Here is a 17,183-nt window from a genome sequence, read left to right as displayed (position 1 = left end):
TATGGCCTCTTCGCAACTGTCTAGATAGAAGCTTGAGCTCAGTCTGTCAATTTGCAGCCTCTCTGTTGTTTCCTACAGTTACCAGTGTTAATGAAAGAGCTACAGGCTGCTCAGATAAGTCAGAGGCAGGCAGATCGGTAGCTGGCATTTCTTGGCTAAACTCGTTCAGAAGGAAATTGGACAATAGAAATTTGAAATTATTTCAGAGATTTTTAAATTGTTACATGTATCGGTGGCAGTATTGTTTGAACTACCGAAGCACCTGAATTTCAGCAATACAGCTCTGGCCAAAGTTTTGCATCACCCTATAGAATCAACTAATTTCACTTCATAAAGTTGAATGAAACCTGCTGAATAATGTTACGTTAACATATCGACTTACATACTGCTTTGTAGTTTTCAATAAGCAAAAATTGAAAATGTGACATTTCGGAATCTAACATGAAATACTGTACTACTACTATGGTTTCCGGTGGACTTTTGCGATATTATTTTGTAGTTTACTTGATTTCATGATGTTAAATAAAATATCTAAATTATGTTCATACAGTTTTTTTGTGTCTCTAATCCCAAAATTCTAGGTGATGCAAAACCTTTGGCCACGGCTGTACACCGCTGGATTGGAATGTAAGCAAAGACCCATTCGAAACTAGTCCCGGTAAGCATGTTATCCCACTGAAGTGGAATAACAAAAATGTATCTCATGCTAGCTATACAAACGCTTGTTGTATAAACTGTTATTCCCACCAGGGGATGAGAACACATAAATACACTCCCATCATTTGAGTATACTAACGCTATTATGCATGTGGTTAACCTAAAACCAGAAGAAGGTTGAAGGCTATGAAAACTGTCATTACAAAGTTGCCGATATAATGTCTGTAGTTTCTGAGTGTCTGGGAAGTCATGTCAGCAACTCTGTCCCTATCAAGGGACAGGAAATGCATTTTTGAAGAGATTAATAGGAAACATGTTATAGTCCATTGTTTTTTGAAGGGATTTGGTCATTGTCATTCCAATAGCTATTCATTGTGTTTCTATCAATGCTAATTGCTCTCATGTTACTGTCATAGACTGCAGGGCAAAATGTGGTTCTGTCACTGCTCAAATGCTCATTGTCACTCACTACTGACTCAGTAAACAGAAGGGCTGATTTACATGAGAGTAGTCATTATTCAGTGAGCTCTTGAGAGCTCTATATTATGCTTTGATGGGTATGTGCTTTGATGGCTTAAAAAGACCCTATTAAAATAGAAACAGTTCAAAATATCAAGCAACTGCTTGTTTCTCCTTGCATTCCCTAAACACATAATAATTAAATATTTAAAAACTTAAAAGCTCAAGTGCCAGTTTAGAACTGCAATCTTAAATGAAATAATAAAATGAATACATTTAAATCTGCCGATAAAATACATAACCAGTGACACACACGCACACTGCCTGAAAAGTTAAGAATATTTTCAAGTGTTTATCAGATTTCAGCCAAATGCAACCTGAAACGTCTTTAAGAGTCTGTGATTGTATGATAAAAGTGTGGTGAACATTTGTACAAAATCAAGTTACATGTTCACATTGTAGAGTGTGACAGGCAGGCAGACAGACAGGCAGACAGGCAGGCAGACTGGCAGTCAGACAGACAGGCAGACAGGCATGCATGCAGGCAGACAGACAAGCAGGCAGGCAGGCAGACAGACAAGCAGGCAGGCAGGCAGACAGGCAGACAAGCAGGCAGACAGGCAGTCAGACAGGCAGGCAGACAGACAAGCAGGCAGACAGGCAGTCAGACAAGCAGACAAGCAGACAGGCAGGCAGGCAGTGCATAACGGTTCCCATTTCTTGAATGACGACCAAAAAAAAAAAAGAGAGGCTACTGTTCTTACTTGTCTAAACACTTGAGCATAAAACTATTGTCTAGCTGTTTAGTGACAAGTTACTTATTTGTCATCGTGAACCAAGCACTCCTATAACTGACAAACGCGTTGGGGACTTACTGGTAATAAATCAGCTGCTTTTCAATTCAAGCACAGGGACCAGAATTGAATTCACATATTTAGTGAACACTAAACAATCCTGTTAAAAAATAACACCCTTGCTCTTCTTTTGGAGGAAGTATATTAAAAAAAAAACGATATCTTTCTCAACAGAAAGAGGTAAATAAATTGAAGCGGCAGATGTTTTCTGCGCCCATGTGACCTTTTTGTGTGGAAAGAAGTGATGAGAAGTGATGCATGCAGGGAATGATGTGTTCCATATTAGTGAGCACCAGCTGAATTCTTTTGGCTGCTAAACACCTAAGAACAATTCAAATCACACTGAGAGCTAGAATTTGACAGCCTTATATTAAGTTTTTTTTTTTTTTTTTTCCCTAGCACTGTTATTGAGGAATCCTTCAGGGAATGAACCGAAGAAAAGCCAAAGAAAGTCTAAGCAGAAGATTCTTTTTTTTTTTTTAACCCAAGATGCTATTAAACCTTCACCAGGCTCTCTCAGACAAAATTAACATCTCTTTCTTTTCAACTGGATAATATCATTATCGTAAGATCTCTCAGAATACATTTCGCATAGATTTGCAAAAAAGATATATTCCTGGATTCCCATGAGACTGTGTACAGCTGTACTTGTGACTGTAATTCATGTGACAGACAGGAGAGATTCAGTGTGCAACAAAGTAAGCAGATTTGAATTTTTTGAGTTTCTCCAATGGTGACTCTCAGGACCCGTTGTCATGCAGGTCGGGTACACGATTTCACACTGCGTTTGATAAAGCAGGGTTGACCTGGGTGACAGACGCAAGTACACAATACGTGTATCAATGCCCTGGAAGCAGCTTGTTACTGACACTTTCACATTGATTACAGCAAATGTTTCTACATCCCTTGCTGCAGTCTGGCTCATGCGGTGTCTCAATCAACAAAATAAGGCTAAAAAGAATAAACAGAAACGTTCCTTGCAGAAGTGAAACCTTCACGCAGGCGTGGCTGTTTGTTATTGCGTCGACTGCGCAGGATTGTGACCCGGGTGGCCAGGACCTGGGTCCGGACCCGCATAAAACTGCCAGTGTGAAAGGGGCTTAACAGATTAATGACTTATATGTTTAATTAGTCACTAAAGGTGAGTAAATCTTAAACTCACATAAACAAAAACAAATGAAGAATTTAAATATTGTCTGCACATTAAAAGGCTGTAATGTTATAAAGCTTATATGGCATATATGATGAAAAAAGAAAAGATTAGCAACCTTCTGTGTAAATGTAAACATGAGACATATTTTTATTTAAAAAATCCACTTGATTTGTTATTTATCATCATATTTATAGTTTATTCCTGTATTTATTTAAAAAATCAATGCCTTAATGTTAGTGTCATGCGCGGTTATCAATATTGGGCCCACAGTGTTCAATTATAGGGATTAAGCACATTATACACTACCTCTGTGAAGGCCAGTACTTAAGTACTCAGATTTGAAGGCAAAAAAGCCTGTATTCATTTGTGGGGTTTTTTTGTTTTTTTTTACTTCAGATTTTGGTCTGACTGTTAATTTGAAATAACCTTGTTATGATCATAAAACAAAATAAATATTATTATCTCTGAATAGATAAATGCACCCCATCTCACAACAGCTGAGATACCCACAAAATGTTATCATTTTTCGAAATCTGACAATTAGGGTTGAGACATTTCGTTTCACATGGTTTTGATGGCAAACCTGTGCTTGACTGTGCTTTATTGAGCTTTCTACTTTTTTACATTACGTGGCTCTATTTGGACATGTGTAGGGAGCAATGATTGTCTCTCTTCAATACTCCAGTGTGGGATGAGCAATATTACCTGTCAAATAAGAACATCCCAGCCGATAAGGTCACTAACAAGCAAATCACTGAAAGACGATTCATCTCATTGATGGCACAAGGGAAAATGTTCGCTATAAGGTGGCAATGTATGTTTTTGGATCATTTAATGACACTAGAGAGCGTGACAGACAGGGCTATATTGTTCTGTGGAAACGCTCAATTAGGTATTGAAGTACTTTGTGAATGTCTATTCACAATGTGCTTCAAGGCTGCCTGAGGGAATGCATTCAGAACTGGGTAGTTGTCACAGTTCTTCAAGTGTCACAATAAACAATACTGGAGACAAACCTGTTGCATATGCGTAGGCAGCCAGACAACAAGAACATGGCTACTATTTGTAACTCTCTCCTTTTATCAGTGGCTGGAAAGAGAAATGAGTGGCTTTCAGTTTCCAGAAATGTAAATAATTCAAGGCCATCTAGATGAACTTATTTGTACACTTACTAGTATAAAGCACATATTTTTACTATAAGTTAACTGCTCTCAGTTGAACTCGCTCTTAAATGTAATTACTTACTATATTCTTTATTTTGCTCTTATTTGAATTTGATCTTATTTGCTAATGATTTTATTGTACTTTATAACTGCTCTTATCTGTAATGTGATATTTTATAATGTGATATTTTGTACTGTGATATTCAATCAATTGTAAGACACCCTGGATAATGACGTCTGCTAAGAAATACATAATAATAATAATAATAATAATAATAATAATAATAATAATAATAATAATACCCAACTTCTCTTAAAGGTTACCAAAACAAGCAAACAATGCTTTACAAAGTCACCAACTATCGCCGTTTTTGGACAAATATTATGTTATTTAAGAAGGTTTAGATGCTCCCACGCAATATTCATAAATATTGAGCCTCTTCAGCCTGAACTACCCAGTGACAACAAATTCTACCAGAGGCTGCCGCTTACTCCCATTGAAACCGGTGGTGTTATTTAACCGTTTTTGAAGAGATGAATAAAAAGTATGTTAGCCCTGTTAGCCCTTGTTCTGACTAATGAGCCTCTATATGTCACTGCCTCTCTGGTTGGGTTTCTTCCTGAAGCCGGTTAGGGGCACAAAGTATAAAGCATATCACAGCATTGAAAAAGAGATGTAAAGGCAGTATATGCACGAATAGCAAGGCAAACTGCAATATTACCGCAAATCTATACTTACACTGGCGTGTTTGTTTCTGGTATTTTTTTATTGTATTTACCATTAAAGTGCATAGTAACAAGACATGTTCAAATGCATTTACTGTAATCTGATCTGTGATAAAATATTTAATAAAATAACTGAGAAAACAGTAAATACATTATAGTGAAATCAGATGTTGAATGGTTGCTGAAGAGATGCATTGGGTGAAGGCTGTGATAACAATGATTGCTTTCTTTTCAGTTTATTGGAATGCGATTAGCATAAAAAATTTCACAATATCAAGTCAAGGTCGATAGGTAAGGTTTTGTTTTTAATATGAAAAATAAACATGTCAGCATAGGCTAAAAAAACAGTTGGCAATTCCAAATTAAAAATAAATAAATAAATAAATAAATAATCTTTGCTACAGCTAATTGGCCTAAAATTAGCCGCTCAACGTGTAGTTCTAGTTCATTTTCAATATGCCGATATGAAAAGTGTGATACAGTAGTAATTGATGACACATTTGCATAAGTCCTTGAATTTCATAAAACCATTTGGGGATCCTATTCAAAATGTTTAAAAGGAGTCACTCAAATAACTGGCACAGCAAGAGCTTGTTACCGTTAGATTTGTACAGTCAGGAACAAGATAATGACATGGATTGCACTGATTGACACATTAGATTCTTTTTTTTTTATTTCTTTACTATGAGCTCAAGTACCGCTCTGCTGGGAAAGTATCCGGTGGGGAAGGATAGACTGTCATATTCTAAAAATGGTATAAACATTTTCATCCCCTTCGAATACCCATCCTCACAAAATGGTTCAATGAGGTAATAGAAACCCAAATATATACTGTATGTGGAGATGCAGAAGCCTTAATCCTCAGCAATATAGGTTATTTATGTAGGTCAGTATCACCAATTGCAATAGATAGACACATAAAATAACATTATGAAAAAAAAATAATAATTACAGGACTATTACCCTACCTTCCGTTCTTTTGGGAATGCAACATATTAATAGAATGCCCCAAAGCAACGTGGTGCAGACTTTCAACTGTATGTTGGCCCTTTTTTTAACTCCAAAGATATATTTACATGTGTGCAGCATTCTGGAAGCTAATTAGAATCTGGGGACTGCCATTTGAATTAAGTCAATTTCAGAACCTATTAGTCTTAATAACTTCATCTGGCTGGTACATTACTCATTCGATTTAATAGAGGACATTACTAAACCAAGTTAGCTGGACTTACTGTCTGCCTCTGAGGACTCAATACATTTAGCGTATTTCATTTATTTGAGAGAAAGAAAGAAAGACATTTCTCATTTAAATATGTGATTTTGGGCAACAGACTATACCGGTTGAATTGGCTGCTGTTTTTATTTTTATTTTTTTTAATATATTATTGGACGAATGTATTAAATGGCTGCCAATTCAACCAATCCAAAGTAAGAAATACCACAGACTGGCCTACCTCTGTGAAGCCACTGTTTCCATGTAAAATCTCAAGTTTTAAAGATCTAAAAATATTGTCCTCATCAGTCTGAACCAATTACCATCAATAACCAAATGACCGTTCTAAGATTCATTACAATTGGATAAAGCATTGTTCAAGATATGGGCAATGCAGAGGCAGATGAATAATTACAGATCACACAGATCTTAAAATGAATACGATTCTATTTAAGAGTACATATTTATTCATATGAAATGGTCTACGCTTGTAAATTATTATCTCAAAATCTTGAGCCAGCAGAATTGAAGGAGTCAGCTGATAAGCAAAAAACAGAATTGCCTGCGACACTACCTGCAGGCTTCATCCAAGTGAGTAAGGACCACTGGTGATTGTATTTCTTGCTTCATATATCATGTTTAAATAGTTGGAGTCCTGATCTTCATTTACTTATTGTCTTCACCTTGACTGTTTTCCTCTTGTACATTCTCTGTGGTTAGATAAGTGTGAGCTGCTGGCAAGTTGGTAAACAGGGAAGCTGCAGATACATTTCATTTTTTTAGCACTGCATCATCACCACAGTTGGTGTGGGAGCGGTCTATTTCATATTAACTTAGAAAATGAAAGACACTGCTGCTCCCAGGACTGCTGTGTATTTTTGACTCTGTAGGTAGTCCATAAATCACCTGACCAAAAGTCTGTAGGTCCCAAACTTTCAGGCTTCAGGGTCACATTTGAATTCTAAACTTTTTCTCTTTCTTTCTTTCTTTCTTTCTTTCTTTCTTTCTTTCTCTTCTGAAGCTGCATGTATAAAGCATACAGCAGAAGAAAGAGATTAGAGGAAGGCCAGTTAGAAATGTAACGTACAGTGTATTATTGTACACTTTCAATTTCAAATACATTCTATCACTTTGTAAACTCTCCTATTTCCCACATATTAGAGCCTGTCTGAGAACACAGAAGTAATATATATATATATATATATATATATATATATTTTTTTTTTTTTTTTTTTTTTTTTTTTTTTTGAAAAATTTAGTAGTCGACAATTACTGTGTATTTTCTCCCAATTTAGAATATCCAGTTACTTTTAGGGTCAGCTCACCGCCACCTCCTCCACGTTGACTCGGCAGAGGTGAAGACACACCTCCAAAGCGTGTGCCGTCAGCCGACCGCTTCTTTTCATGCTGCAGACTCACCATGCAGCCACTTCAGAGCCACAGCATTGGAGGACAACGCAGCTCTGGGCAGGTTATAGGGAAGCCTGTAGGCACCCGGCCATACTACAGGGGTCACTGGTTCGCGGTGAGCCGAGGACACCCTGGCTGACCTACCCCCCCCCCCGGGCAGTGCCCTGGGAGCTCCCGTACATGGTCAGCAAAGGAATAGCCTGGACCCAAACCGGCGACATCCGGGCTATAGGGCATAGGGCATCCTGCGCTCCACACGGAGCGCCTTTACTGGATGCGCCACTCGGGAGCCCTCCACAGAAGTAATATTGAGCTATATACAATTTATATTGAAAAATTGTATTTTAGTTAATTGAATACTATATACATGACTTTGAAGTTGTTTGAAATAATACACAACAAAAAAGAGTCACAAATTGAGTTACAACATATTTTGGAAGTGGTTTGGTATTTTAAATATCAATCAAGTCCATAGCTTTTGTGAAAGTATGTAAGGTTGATGGAATGTCCCCCCCCGATCCCCCCCCCCCCCATGTTAAAATGAAGATTGAGCAATCATCTTATCTTCCTAACAACCATAAATAATCCTAATGTACCTTAATGTTACTTAGCAGGTTAAAGACTACAGGGCTATCCGTTACTGCATCAATACATTTATTATTAATCAGATAAAAGGCTCTGAAAAAAAAAAAAAAACCTTTGGTGTCAGAGTTGCATTTCTGTTAAGCAACTGGATAAAAGGCTTTTAATCTGTTACTTTTGCAGAATTTTGCCTAGTTAGTTGCTATAGTAACAGCCTTGCTGTTGTTTCCCAGAAGGTATTGTCCCCATGTCTAGCAAGAAGCAGTCAGTCAGTCCTTATTTCTTTCATTCCATTCTGGTGAGATTTCACTGTTATTTAACTGCCGCGGCAACCAAAACACATTACAGGTGTCACTCATTAAAAAAGCGTAACCTAAATGCACAGCAAGTAAAATGTAATTCAGCACAGAGAATCCGCAGTGAATGAATGATTGCAATTGCAGATGATTTAATGACTGTGATGGGTGCTCAGGGCCCAATTACTGTGATGGGCACTCAGGATCCGAGTGAAAGATAAATTTGGCCGGAGGCCTCGTCCGTGGGTGACCGACGGCTACCTGCACGAGGCCGGCTGGAAAAACATGAACAGTTACATGCATCCCAGAGCCACAGATAGGAAGGGGCTATGAGCCACCTCCCCCCAAAAAGACAAGGCCGCCAAACCATAAATGGAAAATAATAATAAATTATTAACGCACCCCACAGTGGCGCACTGTCACCTACCCCCCAAATATTGAAACATTTATGAAACTGAGCAGCTGAGACACGACCCGTCCCTCCAGGCTCTAAGCGGTCAACTCCCGTTTCAGCTTCCCAGTGCTTGACTGAGCGGCCAAAAAAAAGAAGTGACATGGAAGAATAACACAGAGAGCTTTTATGCACTTGCTGATGACATGTTGGTTAGGGCCGGATTCTCCTTGCAGAAAAGCAACCAAGTTTACAATTCCAAAATAGATTCCTATGCACAGTTTCATTGAAACTGGACAATTGGCATCCAAGATGAAGCTTTCATTAGCTCAGCAAATCAGGTATCAGTACCATCAAAAAGAATATTAGGCCACCATATATCTTAGCAGTATGCTGAATATCTTGCAGCGTTTCAAAGATCTACAAATAGTGTCTTCATCAGCCTGAACCAATTACCATCAGTAACAAAATGACCACTCTAAGATTTATTTCAATTGGATATTGTTCAAGATATGTGCAAAGCAGGCAGATGAATAATTACACATGTGTCTTCCACTGAATAATGGATATTAACTCCCCATGGCCGATGGCAAAGATGACACAGATACTGTATGTTTCACTCTAACAGGTGTTAACCCTATAATGAAGGTCACCATCCATTATAATCCAGACTACTTGTTTCACCTGTCTGGATATTGAGCTGACTATCTTCTACCAGTCTCTATTTTGATTTATAATCTATTTATCATAATCCAGCTTTATTTAAATACTGTTTTAAGGTAAGTGTGAGCTCCATGTTCTAAGCAGGAATACTTAGATAAAGAATAATACAGTCAGCAGTCCATGGCTTGTATCATTTTGGAATTATTCTTTTATAAAAGTTCCCAACACCAAGGTAATCACTTCATTACACCCAGAAACTCGACAGAAGATGACCGGGATATACCGACCCCCTGGATCACAGAGGCTAGTCGATCTTACCTGTCGACTGGCCAGTAGAGGCCGCTGTTTAGCATGGAGAGGAGAAAAAGCAGCAACATTGTTGCAAAGCCAGGACGTGAACCTCACCAAGCAGTTGTGCCTTTACCAATACAAATGTACCCATGCTTACACTATGGATTTGATGTTCTTTTACATGATAAACCGCTTTTACTAAAGTGTACCATTGTAAACATTTGAAGCTATTACAGCAGGCCTTGTAATGGGGAGGATTCAGGACATTTCATTTAAGCTCTCACAGTATCACAAAAATAGGTCTGATTTAATCTAGAGCGGCTGCAAATTACAAAAAACAAACAAAAAAAACACAAACAAAACAAGAATGGTGTATTTGCTATGTATCACTACCAGGCCCAAAAGTGAAAATCTTCTTATCTAGTGAGCCACCATCACACTACGTTGTTCCATATCTACATCTACAGTAGTATTCAATCTAGAGACCTATAATAACCTATAATGCTCTGGATAGGGGTCTAACATTCTCTAGTTATTTATTACTTATGATCTATTGCAACCTATATACTGATGTATTGCAACCTTTTAATCTTAGAAAATGCCAGCCTTTTCAGTGATTAATCTAAGGCAACCATATTAATTATCCATAAAAGGAAATTGCCTTTGCTTTGATAGATTCATCTTCCCTTTAATGTTGGTAATTATGGTCATAAGTTCACAGTGACACCTGCTACCCCTTCGTCATGCAAGCTTAATTCAGCCACCACCATTCAGGTGTGTCTATACTGAAAGAAATCAAAGACAATTCATCACATGGGTGTGTAGAGAAGAATCTAATCTAATTAGGAAGCATTCAGAGTATATGTCAGGCTCTTCATTTTAACAAAATGGTTCACAGTCCAATGGCCAAACATTTTGCATCACCTAGAATTTTAGGATTGAGACATATATATATAATTTAGATCTTATATTTACCATCATGTAATCAAATAAATTACAAAATGATATCGCAAAAGTCTACTGGGAGCCATAATAGCAGTACAGTATTTCATGTTAGATTTCAAAATGTCACATTTTTCAGTTTTTGTCAGTTTTTCAATAAGTATATGGAAACCTACAAAGTGGTAAGTAATTCAATATGTTAACGTAACATTGTTCAGCAGGTTTCATTTGACTTTATGAAGTGAAATGTGTTAATTCTACAGGAGGATGCAACACTTTGTCCACAGCTGTAGGATGGTATCAGAACAGGAAAGAAGATGCAAATAGTTTTCTTGTGAAAATGATCAATGTCAATAAAAGTTAATAAAATGCAGTATTTCCATGGCTTTACTGAACTATTCTACCCAACTTTTACTGTACGTTTTCCAAAGTCAATTACATATTGTTTCATATTCCAGATTAATTCAATTGTTCAGTAGCTCTGTGGCTTCACCCAGTAATAACCGTAATGTTTTGACTCCCAAAGGAAGAAATCTGGTGGCATCAACTAACATGAACAGTATGGTCACTCAATAGGTGCGGAATGGCTAACTCATTGCTACAGTTTTCTGAGCAAAATAATGTATTATTTATGCTTATATTTTTAGTCGTATACGTGCTGGGAAATGTGCTGTGGAGAAACAATAGCGTGCATGTTTTTTTTACAAGAAAACAAAAAGATTTTTGGCAGATTTTGGGAACTACTTCATTGGTTAACATCCCCACAAAGGGAGGGGAAGACTGAGCCTCGTTGACCCAAAACTGCCTTTAATATGATTGTGAACAAACTGGGAAGCCTAGTGAAGTAAGGGTGAAAGAAGGTTGAAGCTACAGGCTTGGAAGAATGTACTAATCATTCTCCAATGAATTATATTTTACTATAAACTTGAATTGTGGGACACTGCACCTTTAAAAGGTTTCCAGTTTTACCAATTCCTATCTTATTCTCTTGAAGCCCTCTGCAGCCATTACTGTGTAGCAAATGCATGCAGCTCTGCCAACACAATAATAATCAATTACAAAAAAAATAAAAAATCACAGTACCCATTTGTCAATATTGGCAAACTCCTTTTTGAAACTTCTTTTTAGACTTGATTAATAGAGCAACCTCAAGCACTTCTTCCAAATTGGACATTTTATGACTATTCTTTATGACTGCAGTGAAATATATTCTACAGCAGCATAAAACTTTCTTGTGCCTCAGAGTTCACATTAAATATTCATAAATAAAACATACATATACAGTGTAACAACTGATTAAAAGCACAGCGTGTTCTGATTAATTAATGCACCGGTCAACGCCAGGTAAATAACTGCTGGTATTGGAACTAAATACTTTCTTTCTGCAAAGAATGCTGTGATATTTGAAAATCTCCATGCAGATGTGATACAAAAAAAAAAAAAAAAAAAAAAAAGATCATTACTTGCAAACACACTATTCTGGGCATGAGTTTATCATCTTTTATTCAGGAGCATTTTAGCATTGCAACTAAACACATTGGCCATTTTGGCACATATCCTTGACTTAGGGAATGTCTTCAAATTCACATACTCTCTTTAGCAGAAGCTCTGTATAAATTACTAATATTTTCAGCATGTTGTGCGCATAACATCACACATGTAACCTCAGATTATGAAATATTCTATGAGTTTGACACTTCCACAGGGATGGAAATAAGACATTTTGCGTTGCAGTTTTACAAATTTCAGGTTTTAATACTAGCTTGATTATTCACAGTGTACAGGCAACAAGCTCATATGTGTCTTACTAAACTCACAGTAAAACCATGAATGGCTCAAACTGCTATGCAATGGGAGTCTTATTTCCATTCTTGCTTCTATACATTTTCCTTATATCATCTGTTCATGTAAATCTGAGTACCCCTTAAGCAGCACAAAACAAAACACTGTTAGGCACAGTACCATCCCTCATAAAAGTTTAGTGAATCTTCACAGTCATTTTGCTGTTTACCATGCTTCTCCTTATATCCTTTTGGCTAGCCATACTGTTTCTCTGTCTGAAAGATCTGATTATGTAACATCCGTTGGGATTTTGTAAGGATTTCACTGCTTAAAGCAAAGAAAGCCCACGTAACACAGAGAATGTCAATGGTAATTCACACAGAATATTGGGACGGGACGGTGGGCTATATAGGAACAACATTCATTGCTTTGGTCTTTTTTGAAAAGTAGAATATAATGCAGTAAAACAAAGTGAATGAAGAGTGATTTGAATTGACATCACTGAAGATATAAGCATCAACACTTTCTACACTTACTCCCTATAGCTATCAAGTCTTCAATTCATGTTCAATGAATTGCATACACGATAGCTATAGGGATCACAAATATTTTCAGAATACTGACAATATGATTGATTAGCTCCATTCGAAACACAAACCATGTCAATTTATCTCCACAAAATGAAACCACGCAGGATGAAAGATGTATGTGACTGTCATTAAAAACATAACTACATGAATATAAATTCAGTATATATCTATCAATTGTTCATGCATATTTTATTTTTAATACAAGAAACTGCATGATCCGATTACTCTGCTAGATGTCTGTATTTGAAAATAAAAACACTACCCTATGAGATGTACACTTCTCTGGCTATCTGCCATCTCGTAGGGAGACATAATGCCTAGAGTCACACAATGACCCAGTGCATGAGTCCTTAAGATAATAATGCTAATATTTGATTAACATTGCCGACACCTACCAACATACTTTTCATAATTTGTTCATAATGAATGTTTGTGATAAATATGGCAAAGGACGTAGCCAATCTTTTATCCTGGGTTGACTACAGACAATTAGCTTCTCTCCATAACTCCAAATACTTACAGTTCAAAGGTAAGAAAATCTGGCAGACAAATGTTTCAGCACTAACCCAATACCTCTGTTTGTGAAATGGATGTAGTTTAATTAATAAATCAATGTTAGGTGCACATCTTACCGTACATCCATGCCGAAATCAAGGCAACCTCATGTATCTTTCAAACAAAATGCAGAACGCGCATACTGAGCAGTTACTTTCACGTCTCACTGTTTAACTGCCTTCCAAGTGCTTACAGACACAACACAGTATTGCGGTGTAGGCTTTTCATGATGTCATGTCTTGACAATATACCCTTTTACCTGTCTAAGACAGTATGAAAAGAAACATGAGGGTCAGGCTTCCTAGAACATCACGGCACCAAGCTACTGACTAGTCATTTTGGATGCAATTTAAGAATGGATTGGGTGATCGAATAAAGGTTACTCCATTTGTGGTTGCTCAGGAATACAGGTCAGTTGTAAGAATATGAAAATAAAATGGCATTGAACAGTAGCTGTAAAGTGTGACTGTGACAAGCATGTACAGTAGCAAATATGTCATGAACAGCTGGCCAAGATCAGGGATGTCTTTATCTTCTATAGAAAAGCCTTGCCCACATCAAGATTACTGCACATTTGATGAGTGTATGGTGGTACAGTTGTATAAGGTAGAGATTGAAATTAGATTAGTGTAACGAGCTAATTTGCACGTTATGAATCTGTTATAAACTTCTGCCCTTATATACTGCAATGTTATAGGAAAACCAAACATTGTATTAGTATCATTATTTTTGTTCTGTTCGTTTGTGGGTATCCTTTCTACAGGAGACATGCTGATAACTTCCATACACAATGGTATTTTGTGAGCAATTAGTGATGTATTTTTTTAAACATCTGCATCAAAATATAGTAAACTGCATTAAACAGAAAACAAAGTGAGAATGGTACAGTATTAAAGTCAAGGAGTTCATTTTTACACTTTCTGCCATTTTTCAAAAAATATCCAAAATGTTAAATTTTGTTCATACCATAAAGCAGCCACACGGTCCTTCATAACCTAGCTGTCTGTCTTTGCTCCTGTAGAAAATATCCTAACACCCGACCTCCATCCCAATCCTATCCCACCCCAGCTCTCACTCCCTCAGACAAGGGGGACCAATACCCTCCTTGTCACCAACAAAGAATCCCAAAGGCAGCCATTTTGTAAGCATGCAGCGTTCTAATCAAACACATTTCAAAGTGTTAAACAAAAGATGAAATGTGTGAAATCTACTGTTTTAAATACCAGTCTTAAATTCTTTATTGTGAAACTCTTTCTGACTGGCAAATATGAAACCTAACAGGTTTATAGCATTTCACAAATGCTCCAGTGCTACAGTTTGCTCTCTTTCCTCCTCTAAATGCTTTTTTTTTTTTTTTAATGGAAATGAATAGGAACTTACTGCTACCGCCGCCAGGATTTGTTTAACAGCATCTGCAGCATCACGTTCACTGTAATATCCTTTCTCCACAATCCTACAGAGGAATAAACAAAGACTAAATACAGCAAAGGCAAAATCAAATAAAGAAAGGCATCATTCATGGAACACTGAGCTACACATTTATTTTAGATTAGCCATTATTAGTTTAGAAAAATGACTGAACTCAAATGAAATGCATTTTTCTCACCAGTCCAAACCTGTTTCTATCGTTCATTGCATATGTTTATTCATACAGTTTTTTACATATATACCGTAGGTATATGATTTGTTGTTCACAGTTTTTTTATATTTTAGAATTGAACTATAGGAATATAATTTAGATCTTTTACTTAACATCATGTAATCAAAGACAGTTCAAAATGATATTGCAAAGGTCTACTTGAATTACAGACAAAACTGTGGTGTGTATGTTCCCAGTGTACTCTGATTTGCATATATTGACAGAAAACCAAAAGATGAGGTGTATCACCTTATCTTGTTTTACATTATCTCAAATTAACAGAATAAATAAAAAAAAGAAATGCAACACTTCAGCACATTCATGGGGTTTCCATGCGGGTCAATTTACACGTGAAATGGCGATGCGCGTGCACGTTTGGGAGAATTACTCGGGTAAATCAGGTCTGTGGACGAAAAAAACGGCCAAAGAGAGAGATAGGGTAACTCTCATTTACTCGTGTAAATGACGAAACACACGGGAAAACCACGCCCAGTTTCGCATGGAAACCCGCATTTCACATGTAAATGTTAATGAGCGTGTTTATCCTTATCCTATAAATATTGCAAGGGATCATGTCAGTTGTTACTGTGGATTCCAAGATGGCAGAAAGTAGTGGTTTATGGGTGATTTTATGGTTAGCAGTGGAGTAGTTCACCTTAATGCTAATGCGGGCAGTCTTTTTATTATTGTTTTTTGCTGTGTCTGGTCTGTCATGTTGTATATATCTTGTGGGTTTACAGTTCTGTATAAAACCACTTACCACGACCTGCGTTATGCATTTGTTATAGTATTAAAGCAGCTGTTTGAGAATACCCTTGCTGTAAAAACTACGGTAAAGTTAAACACGAAGAGAAAGTGAGCTGCTTAACTGAATTAATTCCCGTCCTTTTTTTGATCCCAGCTATGTCCAAAGACAACGCGCGTCTGCCCTCCACGTTAATAAATATAGTTTGTGAACTGGATGTCATAAGCCAGCTCGATCGCATCAACATCCAAGTTGCTGATGCCCTCTCAGAACTGACCAAATAAAATTGCAAATGAAAGTATTGATTGTGTTTTATTTGTTTGCATCATTAATATTTAACACAGCAGTAAATCCAACGCAACTTAAAAGAAAGGAGAGCATCTCTGACAGCACGAGCCTCCTCAAATTGAAAAACAATTTGGTCAAGAGCAGTAAAGCGCATTATTAACCAAGCAGGCATTTTGCTTTATTACAGCAGCTTAGATTCACTCGTGTACCAGTTCTCTGCGCATGGAAACCACATTTTCACAAAATGTCACTCGTAATCTTCAAAAACAGCACGAGTACTTTACGCATAGTTAATTTACATATCAACCCCCACCTTTCCCATTCATTTGCATGACGTCGGGTGAAAAGCCCGGATTACTTGAGTAAAATAAACGGAGTGAATGGAAACCCAAAGAAGCATTTTACACAAGACATTTTTAATTTACAAAAAACTCGAATGGAAACCCCATGATTGACATTCTTTCCTAGAAAACAGATCCATTGATGTATTACTGGATATAGAAGTCTTTGATGTATTTTACTGGAGCTTATGCTATTTTACTAATGAAAGGTAAATATCGAAGGTAAAGGAGCTTACAAAATATGCATTCTGGTGTGCTGCTTGCATAATAAGTTACAGATAAAGGATACAATCAGAGAATTGTGGTGCTTAGAAAATAAATTACACAATCAGCACAGTAGTTCCTCATAATCCAAATGCCAAACACAGTTATACGAAATAACATGTCTATATAGGGAGTTTTACTGCAAGACAGTACATGCAGACTATTATAATCATTATTAA

General features: G+C 37.0%; 1 protein-coding gene across 2 annotated transcripts in view; it reads right to left on the bottom strand.

Annotated features, from left to right (window-relative positions):
- The window catches only part of LOC117964180 (calcium/calmodulin-dependent protein kinase type IV-like), a 107,913-nt gene that overhangs the window by 19,208 nt on the left and 71,522 nt on the right, over positions 1-17,183 (bottom strand). For both annotated transcript variants that reach the window (XM_058991709.1, XM_058991713.1), the window contains one exon: positions 15,108-15,180. In XM_058991709.1, the coding sequence (XP_058847692.1) occupies positions 15,108-15,180 (73 nt within the window). The remainder of the gene's footprint in view (positions 1-15,107; positions 15,181-17,183) is intronic.

This window comes from Acipenser ruthenus, chromosome 2 (genome assembly GCF_902713425.1).
Source record: "Acipenser ruthenus chromosome 2, fAciRut3.2 maternal haplotype, whole genome shotgun sequence".
Classification (NCBI taxonomy): Eukaryota; Metazoa; Chordata; class Actinopteri; order Acipenseriformes; family Acipenseridae; genus Acipenser; species Acipenser ruthenus.
The sequence above is the reverse complement of the archived record's forward strand: the minus strand, read 5'-3'. Positions and strand labels throughout refer to the sequence as shown.